Source organism: Onychostoma macrolepis, chromosome 12 (genome assembly GCF_012432095.1).
Source record: "Onychostoma macrolepis isolate SWU-2019 chromosome 12, ASM1243209v1, whole genome shotgun sequence".
Lineage (NCBI taxonomy): Eukaryota > Metazoa > Chordata > Actinopteri > Cypriniformes > Cyprinidae > Onychostoma > Onychostoma macrolepis.
In genome coordinates this window covers 20,661,962-20,686,978 of record NC_081166.1, presented here as the reverse complement: position 1 = coordinate 20,686,978, position 25,017 = coordinate 20,661,962, and the positions used below count along the sequence as shown (strand labels likewise).

Genomic DNA, 25,017 nt, shown 5'->3' with positions numbered 1-25,017 from the left:
ACCATAGTCCATGTTATGTACATTCTTCTCCAATCTTCTTTTTATTTTTAATATCACGATACACGTTTAAATCAGAATGAGCTTTTATTGCCAGGTATGTTTACACATACAAAGAATTTGTTTTCGTGACAGACGCTTCCACAGTGCAACAGAATGACAGTGACAGAACAAATAACAGATAATAAAAAGAAGAATTAAAAAATAGAACAAGTAAATAAGGAATAAAAATATACAAATTGACAATTGTATGTAGGCAGGTATATAACAATAGACAGTTGTATGTACAGGTATGTGCAAATTGAAATGTAGACGAAGTATGTGTGTTAGCTAAATAAGTGTATCAATAGTGTGTGTTCCACAGTTATTGTCAGGTATTCATGAGATGGATTGCCTGGGGGCAATTAAAAGGCAGTTACTGTCCTTACCTTTTTATCAGCAAGTAAGCTGTTATGAGTAAAATAACACTAAACCAATTTGTAATGAATTAACACTAAATACTTGTCACATGTAAAAAAAACTAGCATTGTTTTTTTCACATCTATTGGTAAGAGGATACATCCTATTGTTTCATCTTATACAGTGCGTACTTTATTATTGTAATCTCTCAGTAGTCGTTATCAACATTATGAACAACAAATGCGCACTTTTCAATCCCAAATATGGGCTGGAAATGTAACTAGTTCCGCCCCTCCGAACCGTTACGTCCTCTGAAATAAGAAAACTGCACAGTCCGAGGACAACTCCCAGCCTGGAAACTTCGGGGCGAGCAGGAAAAAGACATTACCAGACATATTTCTCAGATATAAACCCTTTTCCTTTCATCGGGAAGTCATACTAATTTGATTTGTTATTTATTTATTTGTTTCTGATCATTTTTATTTTGATCCTGATCATTTTTTATTGTTACCATTTTTCATTTATATATATATATATATATATATTTTTTTTTTTTTTTTTTAGCTGATGGACGATTTAGGTATGTAATGTCTACTTCTTTATGGCACGTTTCCTAAATTTTCCTTGAATACATCACTTAAGCATAGGCAATGTAACTGATGGTTGACAGGGGAACGCTTGGGAAAGGGCGTCGTTTCGTTTTTCGGCTAGAATACATATCCACCACATACCATTAGATAAACTCGAGATAAAGATTAGCGAGATAGAGACGGATCCAAACTCCTGGCTGCAGTTTGAAAACAAACACACATCAGTCCAAAAGAATTATAAAATAGGTATATCCACATTGATTTATTTATTATTATTCTTTTTGGCGGTTTTCAATGGTCACGTAGCTATGTTTAATACGCCTTGAGAGTGGGCATCTCCCACATCTGGTAACGTTTGTGGACTATATAAAGACTTAATGGATCCTATGAAGAAACACCCGCCCTTTCACTTAGCAGACAAACTTGTTGTAAAATTGCTACCACAAAACTTTCATTTAGATAATTCATTCTGAGGATTGGAAATGTTTTATATTCTTAGAAATTCTCATCTGTTCAAATTAGGCTATAATTAAGTATAATGATAAATGAGTATGTCAATCATTATACTACTACTGTTACTAGTATACTACTACTAATACTAGTATATTTTCATAACATTCACATATGATGCCATTACATACTACCACAACACTTTTTTTCTACAAAAGTTCTCAAATTTAAATTGCAATGTTGAATATGACAATATTGACTGATTTATGGGTTAAATAACTTCCGCTCTTATGTGTGTGTTTTCAGAGCTTTTGAACGTTATTTGTCAGAGCATAACACATGAATGTAGAGTGGGTTGCTTTGTGGCAGAATTAAGCTAAGCCAAACAGACATGCAGCTCTAAATATGGTTAGATTTTTCCAGAGAGGAATTTTAGCTCCTTATATGAGCACAGTGGAAAAACCATCTGGATTTGAATGACTTGTTGAACTGGGTGATTAAATAACTTCTACATGGACTACGTTCCGGGGTGAACTAGTAATATGTTTTGCTCTTTTAAGCGCACTTTTTAAGGACCCACTAAAAGTGTTCCAGAAAAATACATTGATCTTCTTTACAGAGATTAAAAAAAAAAAAAAAAATACCCCTGGTCGAAAAAAAATGACAAAAAGCATCCCCTCTGTAAAACCACCATCCCCTTTGGATTATTAATTTTGTTGATTACGTAAAACTTATCATGCACATGAAATGTTAAAATTCTCTACTTATGATCATTTACGAACTAAATAACGGCAATTGGCCAATCAGAACTTGGTACTGTAACAAGCAGCGCAGAAGCAATTTCGCCATTTTTCGCACAAAATGGTTCAAGCGCAACATTTGAAGTTCTTTAAAAAGAAGACAACAGAAGGTATGATTTTTTCCTTGATTAGAAGTTAAAGACATTCTCCTGACATAATGTATGTGTGACTGTGAGGGACTGAGAGACAATAGGAGAGCTGACAAAATCCAACTTTGAGAGAAAAAAAAAAAAGCATTCACTGCGCGATGAAGCCCATTAGAATACAGTTAGAATGCCCTTATAATTCCAGCAATGAAACAAAAAATACCCATGTATGAGTTTTTACGTTTTTATATTCATTGCACAAACAATGCACTTTTCTGTATATCAGCACAGGTGCATGAGGCCCCAAGCACAAATGTGCTTTTAGTTTTATACAACAGTGCATAGCAACACGTGTTTCATTCCTGAATCAGTTTTTGAACGAATCGAGTGAGCAAGTGATTCAACTGTCCATTCAGATGGTCTCACTTGTTTCGTTTCTATTGAATCAGCCGTTTTGAACGAATCATTTGATATGAATAATTCAGTAAGTCATTTATTAAAACAGGGATTTGCTGCCACCTACTGGCGGTTTTATTGTCATATTAATTTTTCCATGACAAACCTAAACCAGCCAAGGTGCCTCTATTTCAGGCCCCAGAAGAAAAAAAAAAAAAAAAAACGTATAAATAATAGTTCATTTAATAAGGCTAATTTTTAATTAAATAGAAACCTTTTTAAAAATGAGACCAATTTTGTAATCATTGTGTAAAATTAGCCACAGGAACCCACCCCCACCCCCCACTGGAATATTCTAGAGCACTCAAGCGTCACTTAAAAGCGTCATCAGCTGCGCTAAAGGGATCTGTCCTTATGTTGTTAAAGTTCATTAAGGCATTCATAATAAATATTAATAATGCAAGATGCTCTGTTGAAATATATGACATGTATGGTTTACTTAAACTGCAAAGGTAAAATATAAATGTAAATTATTACGACAGATGTGAAGGGGGAGGAGAATTTATACAGTTTTTTGCCGAAAAAGACTTCTGATACACCTGTTTCCTAACTCATGACTCCTCAGGAAGCCTCCTCACTCCTCGATCCTTGCCTCCTTGCGGTGCAATTAGAGAATTGAGATGACCTACAAGATGGTAGCAAAGAACTTATACTGACAAAAAGTGAAAGCCAATAAAACGTTCCATTGCAACAGCAGCGCCCAGCAGCAGCTCTACACTTACGCCATTTTGGAGTGAAAGCGACTCGGCAGTCCACTAGCTTCTTGCTGTCGCTATGGCAAATATCAGCTGCTTTGTTTAAAAAAAAAAAAAAAAAGTACATTAAAGCTGAAATACAACCTGATGACAACAATAACGTACAATCACTAGACTAGTGATCATCAAATCCTTTTAACAGTTTATTTTACAGACTTTGGGCCTCATTCATGAAACATGAAATATATGAGTAAATTCTAAGTAATTTGCGCGTAAAACGAACCTTCCCAAAAACTCTCCTCCAGATTCACAAACACTTGGTAAACTTCTGATTTGATAGTTAAACATGCGTATGTTAATGAATTCCAATCATTCGTAAATAGTGCACTCATTCACAATTAGCATAAATGCTAATTGAATTACAGCCTATGAATTACAGCTTCACAAATTGCATGCCCACAAACGCAGTGGAATATTCTGGTCTCAGGTTTGGCTCCAGTATATTGCATAAATGCAAAAAAGACTAATAGGCCATATGACTAATAAATATTCAACGTTTGTCCACCAAAGCCTTTTTAGCCAGCTGAAAAATGTCATGCGCTCTTCTGAAAACGGCCAGCTGGTGGCGCTTGAGAACGCTTTGGTGGCACAGCGTTTTTCCAGCTGAGACGCTTTGGTTGCTATGATCTGGAATATCCACAGCAGTAACTTACTAGTTACTATTACTAGTATCTCATTTTGAAGAATATTACTGAACATAAAAATGTAGTAACCAGCAATTTTAACTTCTCTATTGTTGTTCAGTTGTTGTACAAGTAGGATGTCACGGTGTACACAGCAGGGAGGAACGAGGAACACGGAGACGAGGAGTAACTTCAAAATAATAGTTTTTAATAATGACATCAGGGCAAGACAAGGCAGGGCTGACACACAGGAACACCGGGAAGTAACGAGTAGACCAGACAAACACTAACTGAACAGACAGGACCTTATATACACACACACAAGACAATCACAGATAAATACACACACCTGAACAGAATAAACTACAAATCAAACTCAACAAGGACAGGAACATGACCAAATAAGGACACAAGAGGCGGGAACACATGACACACACGACAGAGGACTGACATAGGATGATTGGTCGGTGTAGTATTTGTCCCGCCCCTCCTTTGATTGGACGGCTGGCTAAAAAGTGACAGTGACAAGCGCTACGTTTTACCCAAAGCTAAACAGTTTATCAACTCTCAGCTACAAAAAAAAAAAAACAAACAAACAAAAAAAAAAAACCCAGAGCAAAGGAACTTGTATAATATTAGGATGCCAGCGCATCAAAATTCAGTGTCGTCAGTTTGCCAAAAAGAACACAGAATGTTTTACGCACCATTTACACGTGATAGGGAGCAGGTGTACATTTCTTTCGTACCAACCATTTTGAAAATATGAACACTTTCATGAATCCGAAAATTTACGTCAGAACAGCCTTATTATAAATTCGCTCTGCTCGTGTTTCATGAATGAGGCCCTTTGTGTTTAAGTCTTCCCTTTTTTCACAAAACCTTTGCTCTCTAGAAACCCTAGAAATAATTTTAAGTATTTTTTTTTGTATTATAAACACTGAATTAATACCAACATATGAAATTAAATTAATGACAGAAACATTTGTTGGACAATAAATACACTGAACAAAATTATAAACGCAGCACTTTTGTTTTTGCCCCCATTTTTCATGAGCTGAACTCAAAGATCAAAGACTTTTTCTATGTATACAAAAGGCCTATTTCTCTCAAATATTGTTCACGAATCTGTCTAAATCTGTGTTAGTGAGTACTTCTCCTTTGCCGAGATAATCCATCCACCTCACAGGTGTGGCATATCAAGATGCTGATTAGACAGCATGATTATTGCACAGGTGTGCCTTAGGCTGGCCACAATAAAAGGCCACTCTTAAATGTGCAGTTTTATCACACAGAACAATGCCACAGATGTCACAAGTTTTGATGGAGCGTGCAATTGGCATGCTGACTGCAGGAATGTCCACCAGAGCTGTTGCCCGTGAATTGAATGTTCATTTCTCTACCATAAGCCGTAATATGTTATGGACAACAAACACAGGTGAATTTTATTGATGGCATTTTGAATGCACAGAGATACCGTGATGAGATCCTGAGGCCCTTTTGTTGTGCCATTCATCCACGACCATCACCTCATGTTGCAGCATGATAACACAGATTTAGACAGATTTGTGAACAATATTTGAGAGAAATAAGCCTTTTGTGTACATTGAAAAAGTCTTAGATCTTTGAGTTCAGCTCATGAAAAATGGGGGCAAAAACAAAAGTGTAGCGTTTATAATTTTTTTCAGTGTATATAACAGGAATATAACTGCTTGACAGTAAACTATTTTTGCAGTATTGTCTTATATTAATGTTAAAGGAAGACTGTAAACAAAACACGTTTTATGTAAAACACACGCACACACACACGTACAGCCACTTTCTCCAGAATGATTTAATTATGACAGCAATGCATCTTGTTCTAGATCATCATGTTTGTAGTGTGTTCCAGGGGATTAAAACTTATATTTCAGACCTAGTGGAGTAATGTTAATAGTAACTAATAATATAGTAATAGTAAATGTGTAAAGTTGCATAAGCTCATTCTTACTTGGTGTCATATCCATATAAATCATTATTATGGATTCTATGGCTAGAACCTGCTCCTAAAAGGAGTTAAGTTTACTACTAGACTAAAAACAGTTTAAACAGATAGCACTACGTCCCACTTCAAAACACACAATATTTTTACACTTTTGTGAATAATCACCTGTCAGGGTCTTTGAGAAAATTATGAAAGGCAAGATTTTTACTGTCACACTGATAGTTTTTGCAGTGGATTGCCCAACATTGCGTTCTTTTATTCCACTTTGACCTCTCTTTCATTGTTATTCTGTCTATTTCTGTATATCTGTGCTGTTGGAATTTTCAGTCCAAAATGGCGGCCGCACTACAGAAGCGCTACCTAGTGCGACCTAGCTACTTAGTGGCTGTTACCAAAGAACTTATACTGACAAGAAGTGAAAGCAAATAGAACGTTCCATTGCAACAGCGGCGCCCAGCAGCAGCCCAGCGCTTCCGCCATTTTGGGGTGAAAGCGACTCGGCACTCCACTAACTTCTAGCTGTCGCTATGGTAAATATCAGCTGCTTTTAAAAAAACAACAAAAAAAAACGTACATTAAAGCTGAAATACAGCCTGAACGCTGACAACAATAACGTACAATCACTAGACTAGTGATCATCAAATCCTGTTAACAGTTAATTTTACAGACTTTATTGACGTCTTCCCTTTTTTCAGAAAACCTCTTGCTCTCTAGAAACCATGTCAGTTTTGGTTGAAAATATTTTAAGTTCAAGTGTTAGCATTATAAACACTGAATTAATACCAACATATGAAATTAAATTATTGACAGAAAAAATAGGAATGTTGGACAATAAATATACAACAGGAATATCACAGCTTGACAGTAAACCGTTTTATATTAATGTCCATTAAAGAAAGACTGTAAACAAAAAACTTATTATTATTATTTTCTTTTTTTAAAACACGTACAGCCACTTTTTCCAAAATTGTTTAATTATTTAATTATGACAGACACAGCAATGCATCATGTTCTAATCTAGATCATCATGTGTGTAGTGTGTTCCAGGGGATTAAAACATACAATATATATATTTCAGACCTAATGGAGTAATAGTAATAGTAAATAATAAATAATGTAAGTAATTGTAAATGTATAAAGTTGCATAAGCTCGTGTCATATCCATATAAATCATTATTATGGTTTCTATGGCTAGGACCTGCAGTTCCTAAAAGGATTTAAGTTTACTAATTTACTAGACTAAAAACAGTTAAAGTTAAAAGACTGTGCATAAGACCAAAGTCCCTTTCAATTTCTATATTTAGAAATTATAATTTTAAATTAATTAATTTTCTTTGATTAGACAGTGTTGGGGAATTACAGTTAAAACCCAAGGACCAGGTATGATGAACAAAACCCTGGAGTCAGAGATGTGATAAATTAAAGAAAAAATTACTGAATAATAGTTTGCAGTTTCATCAGCAGAAGTCAGCTTTAACACTCGCATGGAGTTCGTAGGCCGCTCTGCGTACATGTTCTAGACACCAATAGTTATACTCTAACAGAGGTCACTAATTACATCAATACATAGGTAAACAAGATTCTGGTTGGTAGATAAACGTAGAAAATCTCCACACATGGACGTAAAACTCGAAGCATATCTTCTAGTGATTATATTTGGTTACAATTGATCAGAGGTCAGACGCAATAGGTCTCTCCAGAGATGTATATCTGTTACCCTGGACATCAGGGTGACAGCAAATGATGATTTCCTCCTAGAGCTCTCTCTCTGCATCTAGCTGCAAAGATAGACATTCACACATACGCAGAGAACACTTATCTGTACTTCAAGGTTGCCGGGCTCTGCCCTGAATATGATCAAATATGGTTAACTACACACACACAATGAGATCAGCTTCTTCGAGAGTAAAAAGGCAGACTAAAGCCATATTCAACTTATTTTCTAACATGCATAAATGTAACTTTGATAAATAATTATTCAAGAAATATTATAATTAACATTATTATGAGGGCCATTGTAGATCTGCAATCCACTCCTTCAGTCCCCCGTTTTAGAAAAACCGGTGTGGGGTCCAATACCCCACGTCTGGTCTACCAAGTGAGGTCACTACGGAAAGTACATTTCTGACATTTTTAGTAATAAACACATTCTTTCGTACAAATACTTCCCTTATATGTTCATCTACTTGCTTAATCCCACTATTTCTACTTGCACTAGTCGTTTTTCACATAAAAAGTTATGTCCTTTCCAGTGAATCATTCTGTGTCCCGCTTGCTGGAAAAGTGTCCTCCATCCATATATGCTTTCATCAACACACCTTTGTAAATACGTCTCTTCCTACTTCACACTTACTTTTTAAACAAAACATTTAGACAACAGCCTTAAAACTAAAATTGCATATTCATTAACCAGATTTAACAAATCATTAATATATTATGAAAGAAAAACCGTGTGCACAAAAAGTAATTAATTTTTATGACCTTTTAGATAGAAATTTGCCTTGTTTGTTTGTACGTCTAATACAGCTATGATGGCTTTTGGCTAATTTGGTTATATCTGAAAATGAACTGATAACAAGAAAACTACATATTCTCTGGAAGAGAGACACCGTTATTGCATTCCTGACATGGGTCAGACCCTCAGTCACCTCACAGATACCAATACAGACATTGTCTATAACCTAAATACTAGGGTAAATACACTGGTTTTACAAAAACAATAGGTTACTTGCGTAACCCCCGGTTCTCTGATAGCATTAAGTGAGGTGTCTTGAAGTCTCCTGCCAACCACAATCACTGCATCCGGGGCTGAACAAGTCATGACTCGTGACTCACATTCCTACACTCAACACTGCATGTGCTAAAGTTTGAGCTGTAACATCCAGTTTATAAAACCTTGCACGTATTCCTCAGAAGCCCTATTACATTACGCCAGCCCCAATTGGTCACTACGACATTCAAAATAAGCACACCTCTTCCTGAGGACCAACTCGCCGCTTCACAAATATCTTGTAACGTGACTCTTTAAATAGAGCCCACGAAGTTGACATTCCCCTTGTTGAGTGTCCACGTAAACCAGGTGGGGACACAAGACCCTTACTGGAATATGCCAACGAAATTGCCTCCACTATCCAGTACGATAAACGCTGTTTAGTAATCAGATTCCCCATACGAGGTTTCATCCAAGATACGAACAGCTGATCACTCTCCCTGAACCCTCTGGTTCTTTCTGTATAAATGCGTAAAGCACGCACTGGGCACAATGCATTTAACTTTTGCTGTTCTGACGAAGCAAAATGTGGTGGATAGAAGGCTCTTAACTCAAGAGAAAATGATAGCATTGACTATTTTGGGCATGAATGCAGGATTAGGTTTCAGAACTACCCCTGCATACCCAGACATGAACTGCAAACATGCTGAATGCACTGAAAGCACGTGAATCTCGCTTACGCTCTTTGCCGAAGCTAAAGCTAACAGCAGTGCCGTCTTAAATTACAATATTTTGAAATCAACCTTGTCCAGCGGCTCAAATGGGGACATGGAAAGAGCATCAAGCACCAATCCCAAATCCCATGATTTATCAAAACCAACGTGACAAGCAGATATAGCAGCCAGAAACACTTTTATGGTTGAAAATGCTTTCCCTTGGTCTATCAAATCCTGAAGAAATGATAGAATGACTGCTACTGAACACTGAAAGGGAATCTCAAGTTTAATTCAAACACACCCCATTTGCATTCATAAAGAGACCCAGTCGATGAAGCTCTAGCATTTTGTATGGTTTTAATAACACTGTCAGACAGACCGGTTGTATTTAAATTGAACCACTCACAGGCCAGGCCCATGGTGCCAGGCATTCTGGATGAGGATGAAAAATCTCCCCCACTGCTTGTGACAAAAGATCTCTGCGCAGCAGGAGAGACCACGGGTCTTCGTACAGCATATGTATGATCTCCGCTAGCCAATATTTCCCTGGCCACCTCGGAGCTATTAATATCAATTTTAGTCTCTCCTCCCTCACTCTGTAAAGTGTAGGGGATATTAACGCTATCGGTGGGAACGCATAAAGGAGAGTGTGAGGCCATTTGTGTGCCAACGCATCTATCCCCAGAGGTGCGCTCTGATCTTTCAGGGAGAAAAACAGAGGACACTGAGCATTGACCTGGGACGCGAACAGATCCACTGTCGCTCTGCCGTATCTTCTCCAAATCTGATCGACCACTTCCCTGTTCAATTTCCACTCCCTGTAGAGGGGATTGCCCCTGGACAGCAGATCCGCACCCTGGTTCATGACACCCTGTACGTGCGTCGCTCTCAGGGATAAAAAATTGGTGTTGCTCCATAAAATCAGTTTGCGTGCTAACGTGTGCAAAGGAAGTGATCTGAGACCTCCCTGTCGGTTTATGTAAGCCACAACTGTAGTGTTGTCCGTTCTCACGAGAACATGATGCCCTTTGAGAAAAGGAAGAAAATGCTTCAACGTCAGAAAAACGACTAGCATTTCCATATAATTTATGTGAAGATTGGTCAGATGTTGACCCCATCTTCCATTCACTATCCTGCCCTCGTGAATGCCCCCCCAACCGGACAACGACGCGTCCGTTGTTATGACTTGTCTGGCTCGAACCACGCCCATGGGTACCCCTTGAACCAGAAAGGTCGGGTGTCTCCACTGGCACAGTGCCAAGACTGCCTCTGACGTCACTCTCACTCTCCTCCGGGAGTGACGTAATGGGTCCAGTCCCTGAGACGCTACCCAGCGTTGAAACTCTCTCATGAACAGCCTAAGGGGATAACTATCAGGGCTGAGGCCATCAGTCCTAATAGCCTGAGGCATGTGCAAAAGGATGTGCAATTCCGCTTGGTAAGCGGTCAGCATAGAGGTCACGTTCAAAGCCCTGACAGAGAGGGCAATTGCTTTATAAGTGCGTTCCGTCATGCTTGACTGGAGAAATCACCTCATTCACTGCTCATGAATGAGGTGAGAAATCATTGCTCATTGAGAAATCACCTCATTCACACTGGTAAACGCTCTTTCCCGTTGCAACATCCTCGACAGTTTTCTTCCAGAATCCGGTATTTTCTGCAGCTTAGGAAAGGTGCACTCAAGAACCATGAGAGCCATTGAGACCACCTTCTAGTCTTAAAACATTGAGACAGGTTAATCAGAGCAGTAATCACTAAAATCAATTGGATATCTTCAAACCATCACGCTGAGATTACTCAGTGAATTTAGATATCACACTCATCCATTCAGTGTAATGTTCTGCTACTTCTGCAACCGGAGCCATCGGGCCCTGTATGATGGTGAAGACTAAAAATAAGACAGATAAGTTACTGGTCATAGAACAAGCAGAAATACAACTGTTTAACTATTCAAAATCATTACTTCTATAGCTCAGAGTTTGTATTATGATTTTAAAGACCTCATGTTCCTTCAACAATAGCTCCTATATTGTTATTAATTATTTTTACAATCTTATTTCTTAAATGCATTGGGCAGTTGAAACTTTTACCTACCAATTGCCTTCTTAATGCATTAAATCTGAAATGTAGAATTTTTGATCATGTCCTTTAACATATCAGTGTCTATGATTTGACTGAAACACTATGCTTTACTACAAATAGCATGTTATCACTTATGACACAGGCTCAGATAACAGCATTTAGCTGACTTTGAATGAGAGAGAACTCTGAGGGATTCAGGACTGGTAGAAATGCATTTTTGTTAAATTTTAACATAATTTCACCGTACTATCGTTTTACACTAGCCCATCTTAAAACTTGTCAGAAATGACATGCATTTTTAAATAAACATCTTTATTTTTGTATTTTTATTTTTTTTTTAATTTTTTGCAATTCAAAGGTTTCTTAACGTTAGTTCTTTTGCAGTCCTTGTCAGTACATTTACATCAACCTGTACTTAGCCATTCACTATGGAGGACCAAACCTGCCATATTTAGAAATAAATAAAGAAAGAAAGAAAGAAATGTACAAAGAAATGTAAAAGAAAATAAATAAATAAATATATAAATAAATGTACAAAGAAAAGTAAAAAGCAAAAATAAATTATTATTTATAATTTTATTTCCTTATTTATGTATTTTTCATTTTTCCACATTTATTTATTCATTTATTTATACATTTATTTATTTCCACTTTTATTTATTTTCACATTTATATATTTATTTACGTATTTATTTATTTATTTATTTATTTCCACATTTATATATTTCCACATTTATTTATTTATACATTTATTTATTTTCACATTTATTTATTTATACATTTCTTTGTCCGTAGGGTAATGAGGAGGCGTGTTTCGTCAGGAAAAGCAATCGAGCCAGAGTAGTCGAGGGTAAGCTTGAGGCCACAGTGACACCTTGTGGTGCCCAAACAAAGTACAAGAAGTGTAGCCTATATGACGCCTGTTGATAGTGTGGGATGAATGACTTAGATGGGCGATATGACCAAAATCTTATATCACCGTTATTATTTCAGTTTCACGCGGGGGTTCTTTCGGCTGGGAAGCCTGCTATCTGTGATCGCGTGTTTGCTGAAGCTCATGAAGCATGCAGTCGCCTCTTATGCGCGCTGTTTTTAGGTTTCACTTTCAAAGCATACAAGGCATGTTTCCAATATTCGGAATAGAAGGAGGTTATTGTAGAAGAGTGGTCGCCTCGCGCCTCTTCCCGTGTGGACAGTCACCGCATCAACTGATTATAATGGGTTCTCTTGGTGTAGACACGGCTTTAGATACGGATTAATCACACGTTTTAGGATGGAAATATCCAGAATTAGGTCAAACAAGAGGTGTCCACGGAACGGAGCTAGTGAAACACACACGACATGCATTGAACATACAAGCATCATGCTCATCCAAACAGCGCCTGTCGTGTACCCTCAGCTTTTTGAGCTAACTGCAGTTTTTTAATGTAACCAAAAACCAAAAACAACATTGACAGCATCAGAAACAAACCTGTAAACTGATGTCCAGGGGCATTTAAAATATATATATATATATATATAATTCCAATCGATGAACTCAGTTAAAATAATAAAGGGCTGTACTAGTAAAAATCCAATCAGTGTCAACAAAAGCCGGAGACATCATTACTGAATGCATTTACACTGCAATAAGCCTACAAATGCATAAAATGTTATGAAATTAATGTTTTAAAGTTTAAAGGCAGAAATATGTCAATATGTCAATCTATTAAATGATACGTTTAATATGAAACTAAAACAGACACTAGGTGGGGCCAAGTCACTGTTTTACCGAGTGAGTTCAATCCATTCAGCTGATTCCTTCAAATTACGCTGATTACGAAAACACCACTACTTGTTGCCGTGGTTCAGCTGTGGATTTGTTTCTGTGATCATTATATGTAGGCCTAAGGTCACGTGTTTTTTTAAAGAAATAAAACATATTTTCATGATAAAATGATCAAAAAGATGGCAGGTAGGGTAGGGGACATGTTCGGCGAACACGACTTCTTATGTTGAGAGAACATTTCTCGTGGCCATGCGTTTAATGCACGAACCTGCGTGACCATAGCAACCTTGTATATTCAGACATTAATATTATGAATAAATTAATAAAATGTTTTGAATTAAAAAACCTGGATGGATGGGAAAGATAGTAATGTTTTTTTTTTTTCTAGGCATGTTACATGTCTTATTTTTAAGTGTATTGATTATTACAAGGTTCATAAATGTTGTCCGTGGACTGTAACCTATATATCTGCAACATATCACGCACTAATACAGTTAGGTTAATATAATATTTTCTTAATTCTTCGCTTCATTAAATTCAAAACCACCTGGAAATACTTTGCTTCGTAACAGGGCGACCTTTAGCACGGTTACCGAAGCTGACAAAAAGCTGTTCTGATCTCCTGTATGAGGCAGAATGCTCAATGTATACCCTCAGGGCCCTGACGGGGCAGAGCAGGAACAATTCCTGGTTATCCGTCGAAGGGGAAAGCGCGGAAAGCGCTATGACCTGGGCTCTGAACGGAGTGGAGAGCACCTTAGGTACATAACCCAGCCTTGGTTTCAGGATGACCTTGGAGTCGTTAGGCCCGAATTCCAGGCAAGTAGGGTTGATGGAAAGGGCTTGTAGGTCTCCTACTCGCTTAACCCCCCGGGGTTGACAAACGCGTATACGCGTTTTGAGGCAGATTTTCCTGATAAGGCCGAAATGAGCTTGAATTACTCTGCCATTTTTGATCGTACAGATAAGAGCAATACACCATTCGAATCTTTAAGGGGTCTACTTTTATTTGTATACACTCATAATGACAACTAAACTTTGTGCTTTTGAAGAATAAAGAAAACAAACAGGGTGCGCTCTATGTCTTCTCCGTCTCCGCGTTCTGCTTTTTGAAACACGTCACTAAAATGAACTGTAACTCAGCAAATACTTCACACAGAGACATGAGAAATATATCTATAGAAAGCTTGACATGTCTACTCTCAAATGAAGTAAGTTTTACCGAAAACAAATATTCTGTGATTATTAAGTAATCAAGAAGTAATCCGTTTGAAACCAAGAACATGTCCAGTTTTTCCGTCTGGTCTCATTATCTCTAATTAGGTCACGCCCACGCGCTGCTCGCGCTATTGTTATTACAAATCTCCACGTGAGACACGCGGCATGTAAACGCCCACACCACCGTAAACAAAGCAGCAATATCAGTTCATCTCAGATACTTTTGGAAGAACATGCGGTGAGGAATAAGCCTTGTATTTACCTCAGAAATGCGCTGAGAGGAAAAAGCCTTGTATTTACCCTCAGAAGACAGGCTGAGAGGAAAAAGCTTTGTTTACCTCACAAACAGAATGCGAGCGCAGCTGGAACCGGCGGAGGAGGAGATATTTTATAGACGGTTTCAACCGCAACAACATAAACAAACATTACTGCGCATGCGCGCTTTTGTGGCCCTAACTTAACTTCCGGTAGACATCCAAATACAATCAGTAACAACAGCTAAGTCCCTTTAGAGTAGATTATGTTTTGATAACAAGCAAAATATGTTTGCTGCGTAAATCAGACGGACTGAGATGCAGCGATAACTACTTGGACGGACTTATCAAAAATGCAAATTCATTCTCTGCCAGCAGGAGGCGCTTTAAAGTGGGAGAACTAGAGGTTCCCCCGGAAACGGCTGTTGGGCTGTACGTTACACAAAGCAGCGCTGAGCTTACAAACGCTGCTTTATCAGGCATATAACTTGCTAGATGAAATGAAAATGGCATCGAATATTTTCTAAAGACAGTTGTCCTTCAGAAATACAGTGATATAAAAACACCCACGCCTTGTTTTGATTTTTAAACGTGCATTACGTGCTCATGTTTATTCAACGAAGCCATTTGGAAAATCGGTCCGTTTTGATATCGTGGCAGGTCGCCACATATAAATAAATGTATGTGAAATACATCCCACAGCACAACAACCTGAGCCCAACTTCATTACTCATCACTTTAACTTTAACTGTGTTTGTAGCCGGCGCCGTGCACTAACAAGACCGATAAACAAACACAGACCGGAAGTTAACTTCGGTCCAGGCGCGTGCACCCGATGAAACCGTCTATACCGAGTAAGTAATGTTTCTTATTGGCATTCAATAATGTGTTGTTGTGACAAAGATGAAAGCATTTTCTAGTTTAACTTTTCCCAAACTATAACTCCAGAATAAAATGTGTGAAATCGAGTGAAACATTTTGAAATATGATAGGCAAACTTTAATTGCATTTAAATGTTGCACGACGTGAGGATAGTTATATGTTCTATAAACAATGATGTAAAAGTAATGTCTAAGAAAGTTTAGACCAATCTTTACTGTGAAGTAGCCTACTCTGTTTGCAAATACCTGCTCAAACATGTTTATAATAAGCTTAACAATAATAATTTAGTTTCTCAGTTATAAATTTTTGTTTTTGTATTGTATGATAATACATGCAAAGCATGTGTGCATCTGTTATAAAATCACGTGGGCAATATTGGTGATTGCTAATGTAATAATATAGTTGCTCCTGAAAAGCCTATCAACATCCTGAATAATTTATTTATTAATTTTAGCGTGGGGGGGGGGGTGCTTTATTTATTTTGAATAGTAACAATATGTAGGCCTATATATTATAATAAATATAATGTTTTTGCTGTACTTTGGATCAAATAAATGCAGGCTTGGTGAGCTGAAGACACTTCTTATAAAAAAAAACATTACAAATCTTACTGTTTAAATAATTTGACTGGTATTGTATGTATTGTCACCATGTTTGCTTTGTCTTTGTCCGTTCATTGTGTTGCTCACGTCTGTTTTGTGTTTTCTCATGCAGTTCCTGCTGTCTCCCATTTTCCTGGGTTCCAGTTTCCTGCCACTGTTTTGGATATTTTGGATATTGCACCCACGATGTCTTGACTCTTCTGTTGTTTATTTGTTTGTTTGTTCCTAATAAACTGTTTAACTACACTCGCAAGTGAATCTCAAGTTATTTTATGTGATAGTTATTGTATACACATTTCTTTTTTCCTCACATTCTTTCTTGTAACTCTTCCCTCTCAGTCAGACACCTGACTGAATGGCTCATTATGGAGCTCATTATGCTTCTCAGGTGTCAGTCACAGCATTATCCAGGATAGGTCACGCCCTCTCGCATAGACCCTTTCTACTCAAAAAGTGACTTAGAAAATTTAAATCAATATATTGTTTTCTCTGAATGAGTGAGTTAGATTATTTTAAGATCATTTTGAAGCAAATATTCTAGGCTACAAGATCCAGTTCTCAAAAGTCTTGTGAACAAATGTTCTGTATGTGTTTTATGGCCTTATTTCAGTTACTTTAAAATTTTTCAAACCATGCATAAACGTTGTTTTCTCAAAAACACAATCACGTACGTACATGCTGCTCACATATTATTGTAGCCCAGTTTGTGCTGAATGCAGTGTTTTTAGACTTTAGCCATTAAAATGTTTATAAGCAACTGAAAAAAGCACAAATGTCAGGGCATGTCAAAACTTCTCCGGAGCCCCAAAACACCCTCAGACCCCAGAGGGTTAACCGACGCCAGAGCTAATAGCAGGGCGGTTTTAAACGAGAGTGATCTGAGGCTTGTGGATTGCAATGGTTTACACAGGGGGCCTTTCAAGGCCCTTAGTACGGTTGGTAAGTCATAAAGTGGAATTGTACGAGGACACGGGGGGTTAATTCTACTGGCGCCTCGTATAAACTAGACCACCACACTATTCCTGCCCAATGAAAAGCCGCTATGGCTGCTGTGTAAACTTTGATGGTGGATGAGGAACGCTGTTTATCCAGCATCTCCTGTAGAAATGAAAGAACCACTGATACATCAGAGGTAACCGGATCTAAGTCGCGGTCTTGACACCAAGCCGAGAAAATAGACCATTTCAGAGCATAGAGTCGTCTGGTAGACAGGGCTCTAGCTTCTGCCATAGTGTTTAAGACACGCTGTTGGAGGCCGAAAGGCTCCCGTTGAGCGGCCACACATGTAGGGCCCATAACTCGGGCCGTGGATGCCACAGCGTGCCGTTCGCTTGAGAGAGGAGATCCCGTCTCAAGGGAATGGGCCATGGGGCTGCTTCGAGCAGCTGGAATAACTCCGACACCCACGGCTGGTTCCTCCAGAAGGGGACTATTAGAAGAAGCTTGTGCCCTTGTTGAGCCGTTGTTCCCTGACTCGTCTGAGTACCTGCGGTAGCAGAGTGATTGGAGGGAACGCATAGAGCAGGAGGCTGGGCCACTCGTGGGCCAGGGCATCTGTGCTCTTCGTGAAAAAGATTGGGCAATGAGAGTTGTCTTTGGAGGCGAAGAGGTCTACTCGAGCTTTGCCAAAGACTTCCCAGATTTTCTGAACCACGAGTGGGTGGAGCATCCATTCTTCTGAGGAGACGTTGTTCCTCGACAACATGTCTGCTCCTTGGTTCATTTTGTCTGGCACATGCGTCGCCTTCAGGGAGCGCAGATTGGTCTGAGCCCAAGCAAGAAGGTCGCTCGCCAGCATGCAGAGGCGCTTCGAGACGAGGCCGCCCTGGTGATTCATGTATGACACCACGGACCTGCTGTCTGAGCGTATTAGCACATGGTGTCCCCTTATGTCCGGTAGGAAGAATTGACAGGCACGGCACACTGCTAGCATCTCTAGGCAGTTGATGTGTAGACCTGACTCTTCTTCGGACCAAAGACTGAAGGTCGGTTTGCCTTCGCACAGCGCTGCCCAACCCTTGTTGGAAGCGTCTGTGGTGACAACATTCCTTCTGTGCGCCGTGTCTAAGATCACACCCTGCTTCCGCCAGAGGGGGTCCCTCCAATGGGCCAGGGCTGATACATAGGCCTGAGTCACCATTATGCGATGGCGACCGTGATGCCAAGCCGCGGATGGAACCCTCTGCTCCAGCCAGAACTGGATGGGTCGCATGTGAAGCAGGCCCAACTGAAGTACTGGCGAAGCTGCTGCCATAAGGCCCAGCATTTTCTGGAAGGCTTTGAGCAAGTGAGCAGTCCCTTCCTTGAAGGAGGCTGCACAGCGCTGAATCGTCATGGCTCGTTTCGCTGAGACAGTTGCTGTCATTTGCACTGAGTCGATAACTGTCCCCAGGAACGATACTCGTTGGCTGGGTGACAGTACGCTCTTGGCAAAGTTGACCCTGAGCCCCAGGCAATCTAAGTGGCTGAGGAGGAGGGTCTTGTGCGATGTTGAAACCGCCTCTGACTGGGCCAGAATGAACTTCTTTTTCTTCAAAATTAATCACATTTTTGAGGGCCTAAACATGCTCGGAATCTCATGAAACTTTGCACACGCACCAGAGGTAGCAAAAATTTCTGATATGGGTCTTTGAAGTGGGTGTGGCAAAATGGCTCAATAGCGCCACCTATAAAATTTCAATGAAGGCCCCTCGAGCTATGCTTCACATAATGTACATGTACGAAATTCGGTAGACACATGTAATACACCAATACCTACAAAAAGGTCCCCCCCGGTACGAAGTCTGAAACCCAACAGGAAGTCTGTTATTTTTAATTTTCTGAGCAAGTTTTGTACCGTTTTTGACATTTTTTAGGTGTTGTATTTAAACAAACTCCTCCTAGAGATTTAAACAGATCAACACCAAATTTGGTCAGTGTAATCTAAAGCCCTTTGTGACGTTAAATTGCATAATTTAACTTAAACATGCAATGTCCAGTCTCCATCAAACCTCACATGTTTGGTAAGACTTCAGGCCTGAAGACATCTAGAGGACAATTTTCATTTATAATCATAGTGCCACCTGTTGGCAACAGGATGTGTCATGTTTTACACTAACTCAAACATACCATCTTCAATCTGCACTAAACTTCATATGTTTGATAAAAGTCCCGTCCTGAAGACATCTACATGCCAATATTTAGCTATAGTCATAGTGCCACCAGCTGGCAGCAGGAAGTTTAGCACATATAAATGACTTTGACATATTCCTCTATATTTACCACTTTAAATGCATATTGCTGACCGTGTGCGGTTTTCCTAAAGCCACCGGGTGGCGATGAGCCCGGGTGCGAAGGCCCTTTCAACGCTGCTTGCAACTTTAATTATTATTATTATTATTTCATTTTTTATTTATTTTCCTTTTTTTGCAGTTCTTCATTGTAAAGATATTTGCATATGAATTGCTTTGGGACAATATAATTGTCAGTTTTCTTATTACCAAGCAAAAAAGAAGAAATAGACCTACACCAGAAACCAACATGTGACACATACATTTACTGTGTGAATGGAGTTGTATAATTCAAAATAATAATTCAGTAATAATAATATAGTTTAATATATTAATGTTTTCAGTTGACCTTGAAACACTTGAAATAATTGTTGGGCTGAACATTTTCCGAAGGTGCAGCAACAAAAGAAATTATAGCTCACAGTTTTGCAGATAAAGCTGAAATTTAGAGTTAATATAATAAGTTATGCATGAGGGAACCCAGTTTTAAGTATGGTCAGTTTCATGTCCCAGTTCTATTCCCCCTTCTGTCAGTATTGTACAACCCTGTGTAATAAACTCTTTCAAGAAAAAAAAAGAAAAGAAAAAAGCCAGTAATGATGATGTTTCTCTATAACTCTTTGTAGATGCCCTTCTTGCTGATCTGGAAAATTCAGCCTTTCCTCTGGGTCGCTATCCTGTTCTGCTCACCTCTGACCCTCCAGTAAATTCTGATCCCTCATCCAGTACTCAGGATCCTGCCCAGAACCGGCCACTCCCTCCAGCATACACCCCGCAACAAGTATGCCATGAGATGAACACAAATAAAAAACAAACACACATCAGATATGATGTTTCCAAGCAAAATATGTGATCTGTGCTGGCAAAATGAGTCACAATGAGCAAATTTTCAAAAATGTTTTTATTTTTATTATTTGTTTATTATTATGTTTTAGTTCTTTTTATTTTCACATTCATTCCATTAAAATACCTTCAAAATTATATATGATTTGTTGGAATCGGACAAAAAATGACTGAGCTACACCCGTTTGAAATCGACAAAGTCAGCAAAGTCAGTTCTGAGAAAAATCAAGTTGAAGTTTTCTAAAAGGTTCCAAAGCAAAATCAACGAACGTTGCATCGTTTCCTCCACTTCCTTTCTTAATATTTATTACTATATTGATAATCACAATATAGCCATTTTATATTTTAACTTTGTTATTAAAAATAAGAACAGAAACAAAAACAACAACAACAGTAGAACAAATATAAGAATATGATAAATAAACAAGTAGGCCTTGTGCATTACTTTTTACATCTAAACAAAAGCATTCAAGTAAGTAAAACAAATAAATGTAAAAAATAACTTCATTGTGTTTATTACAAATAAATTGATTAGTAAACCTATAAAAGCAGTTCAATCAAGAGCTGTGATCTTTTCTTTTATTGTTAGATTAAGTCCTACTGTACTGCACGGATCTAATATAATATTACACATCAGATGTTTTCCCCAACAGTTCCCCAAAAGTTCACTTAAGACATAACAGATTTTGTTTGTGTGAATAGCCTACTTAAATACTGTAATTCTGTGTATACAATATATATTTATCGTGCACGGGTGGAAGCTCCTTTATGTGCATGATTCATATATCAGTCAGTGGCAGCACGAGAAGCGAGCAGAGAAAAAGAAAACATACAAATAAAGATCATTTTAGATGTTTAATTACTATTTGGACCATTGCGATTGCTAGAGGGTTTAATTAAATCATTTTTGTGAAAACATGAAATTCAATCAAAATCGAGATTTTCACTTGTTTTGTCTATAGCTCAAAATTTGCCTATGCACATTCTGACACATTTTGCCAGCATGGGTCACATATATTCATTAATTTTACAGAATCATACAATTTCTATTCATCTGTTTCATAGACTGTTTCTGCTGCGATGAAGTCGAACTGCTCTCAGAACTCTAACCAAGACAAACTTTACAGGTATTTGAACTCTAGAGAACACAATGCCCTAAATAAAACATTGATTTTCACATAAGGTGTATACCCAGAAGAAAGAAAAACAAAATCTCTTTACCATCTCAAATGTTTCTCCTATGAGATTACATGAACAAATGTAGACTTTTGCCTAAATCTCCTGCTTCTTTGTCTTTGTGTATATATACACAACCTAAATTCCGGAAATGTTGGGACGTTTTTTAAAATTTTAATAAAATGAAAACTAAAAGACTTTAAAAATCACATGAGCCAATATTTTATTCACAATAGAACATAGAGAACATAACAAATGTTTAAATGGAGTTTTATCCACTAAATGAGCTCATTTCAAATTTGATGCCTACTACAGGTCTAAAAAAAGTTGACATGGGGGCAACAAAGGGCTGAAAAAGCAAGAAATTTTGAAAAGATTCAGCTGGGAGAACATCTAGCAACTAATTAAGTTAATTGAGATTAGGTCTGTAACGTGATTAGCTATAAAAGGGATGTCTTAGAGATGCAGAGTCTCTCAGAAGAGGGCAGAGGCTCTCCAATCTGTGAAAGAATGCGTAAAAAGATTGTGGAATACTTTAAAAACAACGTTCCTCAACGTCAAATTGCAAAGTCTTTGCAAATGTCTTCTACAGTGCATATCATCATCAAAAGATTCAGAGAAACTGGAGAAATCTCTGTGCGTAAGGGAAAAGGCCGAAGTCCTTTGAGTTTCAACAAAGTAAAAAGGTTACGCAACAACCATGAAGCACTGAGACATTGATGTTACATTTGTTAAACAAGAAACTATCACTTAATTAATCACATTCTAGTGTTGCAAAGGGTCACTAAATGTGATGAAGATAGCTGCCCAGGTGAAAAACAAGTACACTTCCATAATGTACTTAAAGTGCTCTATTTTTGCGCACTGATTTTGTACTTAATATACTAAAAATGAGTACTTCTTAAGATAAACTTAAGATCATCTAAGTGTACTCAACTGTGCTATTTTGAGACACCATGAATATGAACTAAAATGCACTTTTAACATGCTATGTGTCACGAATCTGGTCTGTGAACTTCCATTTACTCACCACCAGAGGTCACTCACTCACCACAGTATTCATTGCACTGATCACATTACTGTTGCACTTCACCATCTACTACATTTTCCATCATCCATCGCACAGATCACACATTGCACTGATTACAGCTGAAACCCATTAGACACGCTTTATAAGCCTTGGACTTTCTCTGCCTCACTGCCGAGTATTGTATGCATTTATCGCTGCCCTACAGAACCCTGTTAGTTTTCCTAGTCTTGCCTGTTTTGGATTGTGTTTTCCCCTGCCTGGACTATCGCTTACGTTTTGGATTACCTCTCTTGTCTAGCCCCTTTGGATACTGTTCGCTGTAGTTTGACCCACGCCCGTTTTAGTTTACTCTTTGCATTACCTATGATATACCTGTCTGCCATTGTTCGACCCTGCCTGTTATGACCACGTCTCTCATCAATAAAAGCTTGCATATGGATCCGCACGTCTCACGTCTCACGTCTCACGTCTCGTCAGCCCCGTAACAGTATGTTTGTATTTAAAAAATGTATTTAGTTACCACTTGTAGTACACTTGAGTGTACTAGTGTATGAAAAATGGGTTCAAGTGTGCTACAAATGGTAACTAAATACATTTTTTTTAAATACAGAGATAGTATGTTAAAAGTGCATTTTAGTTCATATCCATGGTGTCTCAAAATAGCAAAGTTGAGTACACTTAGATGACCTGAAGTTTATCTTAAGAAGTGCTAAAGAATCATTTTTAGTATATTAAGTACAAAATTAGTGTGCGAAAATAGAGCACTTTAAGTACATAATGGAAGTGTACTTGTTTTTCACCTGGGTGATAATACTTGAAAGTTAATACCCTAAATGAGACATAGAAGAGAGTCAACACTCTCTCTACAGCTGATGATACACTGAACAACTTTTTTGAGCAATGTTGCTTGGGCACTTTCCCACTGAGAATGGGTAACAAATATCTACCTGGATACTTTAGATCTGTTGTGGGCCTTATGTCTCATCTGGTTGTCCGTTGATGGCAACATTAACCAAAGTTGCCTGGCAACACTGCTCAAAAAGTTGCCATGTGTATCATCAGCCATAGGCTGTATCCGAAATTGCCCCCTATATGGCCATTTTTAGTGGTGTCTGAAACCATTGTGGACGTTCTTGAGTGCACTCATTCAATCCCACAATGCACCGCAAAAACGAGTGTACAACCGATGTACACTCAATAGCTAGAGATAACCCATAATACACTGTGAGAGTCTGAATCATCCATTCATTTTAAAAGTGCTTGTCCACGGCGTAATACAACACGGGTACACAAATTCATTGTAAATTGACTATTAAATTGTTTAACTAGGGTTTATTCATAATTTCCGTGACAGAGTTCAAGATACAGTGAGGAAAATAAGTATTTGAACACCCTGCTATTTTGCAAGTTCTCCCACTTAGAAATCATGGAGGGGTCTGAAATTGTCATCGTAGGTGCATGTCCACTGTGAGAGACATAATCTAAAAAAAAAAATCCAGAAATCACAATGTATGATTTTTTAACTATTTATTTGTATGATACAGCTGCAAATAAGTATTTGAACACCTGAGAAAATCAATGTTAATATTTTGCAATATATGCAATTACAGAGGTCAAACGTTTCCTGTAGTTTTTCACCAGGTTTGCACACACTGCAGGAGGGATTTTGGCCCACTCCTCCACACAGATATTCTCTAGATCAGTCAGGTTTCTGGCCTGTCGCTGAGAAACACGGAGTTTGAGCTCCCTCCAAAGATTCTCTATTGGGTTTAGGTCTGGAGACTGGCTAGGCCACGCCAGAACCTTGATATGCTTCTTACAGAGCCACTCCTTGGTTATCCTGGCTGTGTGCTTCGGGTCATTGTCATGTTGGAAGACCCAGCCTCGACCCATCTTCAATGCTCTAACTGAGGGAAGGAGGTTGTTCCCCAAAATCTCGCAATACATGGCCCCGGTCATCCTCTCCTTAATACATTGCAGTCGCCCTGTCCCATGTGCAGAAAAACACCCCCAAAGCATGATGCTACCACCCCCATGCTTCACAGTAGGGATGGTGTTCTTGGGATGGTACTCATCATCATTCTTCCTCCAAACACGTTTAGTGGAATTATGACCAAAAAGTTCTATTTTGGTCTCATCTGACCACATGACTTTCTCCCATGACTCCTCTGGATCATCCAAATGGTCATTGGCAAACTTAAGTCGGGCCTGGACATGTGCTGGTTTAAGCAGGGGAACCTTCCGTGCCATGCGTGATTTCAAACCATGACGTCTTAGTGTATTACCAACAGTAACCTTGGAAACGGTGGTCCCAGCTCTTTTCAGGTCAT

At 38.5% G+C, this 25,017-nt stretch overlaps 1 protein-coding gene across 2 annotated transcripts in view; it reads left to right on the top strand.

Annotated features, from left to right (window-relative positions):
* Positions 1–94: 94 nt before the first annotated feature.
* The window catches only part of LOC131550862 (transforming growth factor beta-1-induced transcript 1 protein-like), a 97,365-nt gene continuing 72,442 nt past the window's right edge, over positions 95–25,017 (top strand). For both annotated transcript variants that reach the window (XM_058793325.1, XM_058793324.1), the window contains exons 1-3: positions 95–976; positions 20,265–20,419; positions 21,547–21,608. In XM_058793325.1, the coding sequence (XP_058649308.1) occupies positions 964–976; positions 20,265–20,419; positions 21,547–21,608 (230 nt within the window). In that variant the 5' untranslated portion in view covers positions 95–963. The remainder of the gene's footprint in view (positions 977–20,264; positions 20,420–21,546; positions 21,609–25,017) is intronic.